The sequence below is a fragment of the Urtica dioica genome, chromosome 9 (assembly GCF_054948205.1).
Source record: "Urtica dioica subsp. dioica isolate 48M chromosome 9, U.dioica_male_clone48M_v1_H2, whole genome shotgun sequence".
In the NCBI taxonomy this organism is placed as follows: Eukaryota; Viridiplantae; Streptophyta; class Magnoliopsida; order Rosales; family Urticaceae; genus Urtica; species Urtica dioica.
The window spans coordinates 574,967-580,790 of record NC_142764.1 but is presented as its reverse complement, the minus strand read 5'-3'; the positions used below and the strand labels follow the sequence as shown (position 1 = coordinate 580,790).

At 40.8% G+C, this 5,824-nt stretch overlaps 1 protein-coding gene across 3 annotated transcripts; it reads right to left on the bottom strand.

Moving 5' to 3' along the window:
* Window positions 1–383: 383 nt before the first annotated feature.
* On the bottom strand, window positions 384–4,252 carry LOC149384600 (Tetratricopeptide repeat (TPR)-like superfamily protein). Of its 3 annotated transcripts, none has more exons than XR_016301458.1 (3): window positions 1,372–4,252; window positions 1,140–1,276; window positions 384–558 (listed from the first exon to the last, which is right to left on the bottom strand). XR_016301458.1 is itself a non-coding variant. In XM_089627203.1 (2 exons), exons 1-2 carry the CDS (start codon window positions 4,084–4,086, stop codon window positions 1,232–1,234), a joined length of 2,760 nt encoding a protein of 919 aa, XP_089483329.1. In that variant the 5' UTR covers window positions 4,087–4,252; the 3' UTR covers window positions 734–1,231. The 3 variants fall into 3 exon arrangements, 1 of the variants encoding a protein (XP_089483329.1); XR_016301459.1 differs by lacking the exon at window positions 384–558 and adding an exon at window positions 734–1,048; XM_089627203.1 differs by lacking the exon at window positions 384–558 and having other exon boundaries at window positions 734–1,276.
* Between the last annotated feature and the right edge of the window lie 1,572 nt (window positions 4,253–5,824).

The window sequence follows — 5,824 nt, the reverse complement described above, 5'->3', positions numbered from 1 at the left end:
TGTGTCACTTCCCGCGCAATAGTCGTTGGAGATGGTAGGAAGCTCATTTAATAGGAAGGAAAATGCATGACACAAATGTTTCTCTTCCAAAAGGCTTTTCATGTTGTGTTCTTTTGTGAAGAGCTTCAAGACATGGTTCTTGCTACAGCTTTAGATTTAATATTACTTTGTTTTTTTTAACTTAAAAGCTGGGCTTAATGTTTTATTGTTAGTAGTTTGATAGATTTACTAAAAGAAATGCTTGAGACTGGTTTGTTCTCTTGTTCTTAATCATTCATTGTTCTCTTGCTCTTTATTTGCATTTGTAAGTGGTTTATTAGTACATGAAAATCTTTTCGGCGATTCTGTACGGGAAAGAATGGTAATAGTAAGAGAAAATCATCGGAAGAGAAAGAGAATTGCTGGGAGGTGAACACCAAGCGACAGCCTTCCGTATCAGCACGACTCTTTTCTGCTTTCTTTTCACTGCTTCTCTTTTATGCTTTGGTTTGATTGGTTGCAGATGCATCAGCTGAAGAGTTGGTTTCCACTTCTGTCGCTTTGCAATAAACTGTTTAACTGAACTGATGAAAGTAGTTCATAATTCTTGTATTTGTTTTTCATTTATGTTCTCTGCTAAATTATTCGGTGTAAGCTAAATTTTGTATTCCAGTTTTCTTAACCAGCGAAAACTAAATTTCACAAGTCAGGATAAATTTATACTCACCCATTCAATTCAGCTTTTACCGTTCAATTCATGTTGGTGTCTCATTAGAGAAAATTGCATGAATTATTCAGTGTAAGTTATTACCAAAATAAAATGCACTTGTAAAACTTAGTGCCGTATAGCAGCACTATAGTCAACCATAAAAATGACTGGCAGACTGAATTATGGTCACATAACACTGCCCTCTGTTGAAGTTCATTTTGTGGTCATATATGACCAGTTAGTAGAATGTGGAGATCCAACAATATGCCGTTTTCCTCGGTTATACAGACAGAGTAAAGCAAGGCATAGTTTCTTTTAGAGCTCAACCTCTTTACTATCCTTCTACATCAAAATTAGCCTCTGTAATTTAAACCATTTGACGAACAATCTTTTCAAAATTCAGTTTAACTGCACGAAAAAAAAAAAATCATTAGTTCTCTCAGAATCTTACCAAGCTGACCCAAATTTATGGAGTTCCTAATCAATAGAGCTGGCAAAGAATGCTAAGGCCGGAATCAAATGGTGCAGCGTCAAAAAAGTGACTTATATTCCATCATCTGTCTCTTCCTCTTGAACCCAAAGGATACCCTGCTCAGTTTTAAAAACGAAAAAAGGCTCGATTTAGAACATGATATCTTAACATAAACAGATTAAAAACATGTGGGGCGGTCAAAAAGACAGACCATATGGCATATGCTCTGTGAAAGCCGAAAAGCATCATCCCATCGATCAACTTGAGCAAGCCCTTTGACGAGATGAACAAGAGTAGTAAGCTCTGGAACTCCACCGCGACTCAACATATCTGCAAACAACTCAAACCCGTTTCCGAGTTTGCCCGCACTCGACAGGCTTTTGATCAACGAAGTGTACATGTTCTTGCTCAAACGGGTCGAAGACGAAATCTCCTCATACAGCTCCAAAGCCACTTCTAGTCTTTCGGCCTTTATATACTTCTCTATCAGAATACTATACATGGATAGCATTGGAACGGACTCATAATCGGAGATTTCATTCAAAATCCCAAGAGAGGCTAGATACTCTCTGCTGTAGCTTTCGATGACCTTTTGGTAGCTTGCCATATGCTTAGGCCAATACGTCTGTTTTGTTTCGCGCAGAAGTTCGCGACCCTCGTCCAAGAGACCCGCGGTGCAGCAGTGCGTGATTAAAACCCTGTAAGTCACAAAATTCGGGGCACACCCTTTCGAGCACATCTCTCTCAACAGACTGAGGCTTTTCTCTACTTGACCCGCTCTTCCGAACCCGTCCATCATCGCAGTGTAAGTCACGACATTTGGATCACAATTCTTTTCCTTCATCTTCAACATCAACTTGTAGGCCTCGGCTAGTTTTCCAACTTTACACAGACCATCGACCATTTGTGTGTATATGACAACGTTGGGTTGGCACGAGTTTTCTTCCATTTTGGACAAGACTTTTAGAACAAGGTCCAATCTCTTGCACTTGAAGAGACCGTCGATCAAAGAGCCGTAAGTGAACATGGTCGGGGAATAGCCTTTGTCTGACATCTTGGAGAATACCCTTTCGGCTTCGTCTAGCTTTCCGGCCTTACAAAAGCCGTCTATTAGAGCGTCATAAACAATGTTGTTGGGCTCGCAGCCTTTTTCCGTCATGGCATCTAATAAATCGTCAGCCTCTTCAACCCTGTGAGCTTTGCATAAACCATCCACCACAGCACCGTACGTAAACACGTCCGGTTGATTCGTTTCGGTACCATCAGTTTTGAAATAAATATCCATATCAGGGCTTTCCACGCCATTTCCTCTCATTCTTTCGTAGATCTGAACAGCCATTTCAGGCCGTCTGGCTTTGAAATGCCCGTCAATCAAAGCCGTGTAGGTGACGATATTCGGAGCACACCCGTCTTTCAACATCGTCCCGAAGAGCTTATCGGCATCGGATACCTTCATATGTTTAAGGTAGGCATGTATAAGAGCCGTGTAAGTCACCACATTCGGGGGACAGCCGCTCTGTTGCATCTCGTCGAACAGTTTGCGACCTTGCTGAATAAGGCCCGCTTTACAAAAGCTATCGATCAAGATAGTGTACGTGTAAACGCCGGGAACGACGCCATTCGCTTTCATTTCTTCGAACAAGAAGAGAGCTTTTTCGAGCTCGGAGGAACTACACATAAACCTGATCACTTTAGAGTACGTGCTCGTATCGGGCACGAAACCCTTCTTCATCATATCGCTTATGACATTGTGCGCTCTCTCGAGTCTCCCGACTTGGCAAAGACACCGAGCGAAGTTAACCACATTGATCTTGTTCAGCACGATCCCAGATTGAAGCATCTCGCTGAAGGCTTTCTCTGCCAAATCTAACAGATCCAAGCTCGGCGATTCTTCTTGGGCACATATGCCGCCGATGAAGATATTATAAACGACAAAGCCGGGGCGGGAACCGGAAGCGGAACTCTCCATTTTCCTCAGCAAGTTGTATGCAAACTTGAAATCCGCGGATGCGCAAAAAGCGAAGACGAGGGACTCGAACAGCTTAGGGTGTGGATAACAGCCTTCGGAGAGCATCATGTTGAGGACTCTCTTGCAGCGGCCGAGCTTCCTCTTGCGGAGGCAGGCGCCGAGAAGGACCTTGTAGGTGACGGCATTGGGGAAGCAAGAGCTGGAGCGCATGCGGTCGAGAAAGTCCATGGCGTCGTCGAAGAGGGACGCCTGGCAGAGCCCCGAGAGCATCTTGGTGAAGAGAACGGTGTCGGGGGCAGGGACGAGATCGAGCGCCTCTCTCCACTTCCCGGCCCTGCAGAGGGCGCTCGCGAGGCACCCCAGCGCGGCCTCGTCCAAGCAAAGCCCCGAGGCCGACATCTCGCGGCGCAGGAGCTCCGCCTCGCTCAACCTCCCGGCCCTCGCCAGCACGTGGACCACAGTGCTGTACGTGGCCGCGGTGGGTCTCACCCCGTGGCCCTTCAGGCGCCTCAGCTCCTCCAGAGCCTCGTTCCACCACCCCTTCCGGCACTGCCTCCGGACCATCAGGTTCAGAAGCCTCCCCAGCACCTCCGCGTCGTCGCTCTTGATTTCTTCCAGCAAGCGCCGCTCTTGATCTTCATCTCCCGGGCGCAGAGACTTCAACAGGGCGTCGTACACGGGGGCGGTGTGGGAGTACCCGATTTGACGCCCCGCCCATATGAAGAACTTCACGCTCCACTCGGGGTTTTGCACGAGATTCAACACCTCAACCACTAGGCTCTCGCTCACCCTAGTCTTGTATTGCCCCAGAAACTCGTGGGCTTTGTCGCCCTGCCTTCTAAGGGCGTCGGAAATGGAAAGGGCGTCGGAAGACGCGTTGTTGGAGATGAGTCTGTTGGCGAGGGCGGAGAGAGGCGTGGCGTGTGCTCTCAGCTTTAAAGCTGCAACCATTTTCATTCTTGTCCCTCTCCAATCCCCATAAATTACTCCTCATCAACAGCTACGCAGAGACGACGGGTTTGAACTAACCACCTCCGAGTCACAGATTGGCTTGCCTCGCCTCAGCGCGGCTCGGGGAGAAAGATGAAGCTCACGTCGGTGAAGAAACATGGGGATTTTCTGTTATTACAATTAGAGCATGGACTCCCTAGTAATTATGAAAAGTTTAAGTTATTAACTTAACCATTGTTGCACATTTTAGTTATTTACTTGATAGAGCAAATTAACTCTGTAAATTTATTTTAAATTAAGTTAATGAGTCTCACTTATTTTTCAACCAATGAGAATGTAATAAAATATAAAAAATATATATATATGATTAATATTTAAGTAACAAGATAGAGATTGACTTACCACTAAAGAACAATATTGCTTTAATAAAATGTAGTTTAAAAAATAGATTTGACAAATTAAACTAATGTACCATTGAAGATGTTCTTAAGCTCTCTCAAATTTTGCAATTAAAAAGCCACAATATATCCTCTCATTTTCTCTCATATATTTTCAAACCAACGAGTTTATTTAATTGGGAGTAATATTAATTACATTCCCAAAATCGTTAAAGATTATCTTGTTTGGTATGATTTAATGTTAAAAAAGATTTTCGAAAATATGATTAATTAGGTAATCAGATTATCTTAAAATGGGGAAATCCTAATACCATCAAATAGATATGTGGGTTTCAGATTACATTCCCGTATTAATCTTTATTTTTTAAAAAAATTTACGTCACTAACCTCTTGTTTATTAAAAAAAAAAATCTTGTTATTTATTAAAATCTCATACCAGTCATATCTCTCCTAGGGGTGGCAATTTGGTCCGGACACGAAACACGAAACGGTTATGACACGATTTAAAGCGGATTTGGATCTTAATAAATGGGTCGGTTCTTAATTGGATCGAACACGCTAACACGATTAAATAATGGTTTAAAACGACACGATTACGGTAACACGATAAAAAACCGATTAACACGATTATTAAATGGTCGACACGAAACACGATTACGACCCGCACGAATATGATCCAATTAACACGATTACGAGTAATAACACGATTACGATCCACTTAAACACGATTAATATTATATATATAAAATTATAAATTTATAACTATAAACATAAAATTATAATTATAAACATAAAATTGATATTAGAAAATATGATATAATAAAATAAAGTATATTCGTATAAATATCAATTCACGTATGATAATATATAGTCTATAGTATATCAATTGACTTAACCCGAGCAATAAGAATCAAAATTCATATCGAGCAATCAAAATTACTATAATATCATAATAACGTATTAATTTCAATTTTATTTTATTTCCGTTTTAATTCAATTCATATCGAACAATCACGATTCACAATCACAATGACTATAGTTTCATAATAATGTATCATATTCAATTTTATTGAATTTCAATTCAATTAAAGTCATATTGAAAAATAACAATTTAAAATTGACTATCACAATAACTATTATCTCATAACAACGTATCATATTCAATTTTATTTTATCTCAATTCAATTTATATCGAACAATTTCAATTCACAATCACAATAACTATCATCTCATAATAATTTATCTTATTCAATTTTATTGGATTTCAATTCAATTCATATTGAAAAATCACAATTTAAAATTGACAGTCACAATAACTATAGCCTCATAATAACGTATCATATTTA

What these genes read in the sequence shown, in the direction of transcription:
- LOC149384600 (XM_089627203.1), bottom strand. Translation starts at nt 4,086, where the DNA reads ATGAAAATGGTTGCAGCTTTAAAGCTGAGAGCACACGCCACGCCTCTC. An exon ending in CACAGAGCATATGCCATATG is followed by an intron (nt 1,277 to 1,371) that starts GTCTGTCTTTTT and finishes AAAACTGAGCAG; the next exon opens with GGTATCCTTTGGGTTCAAGA.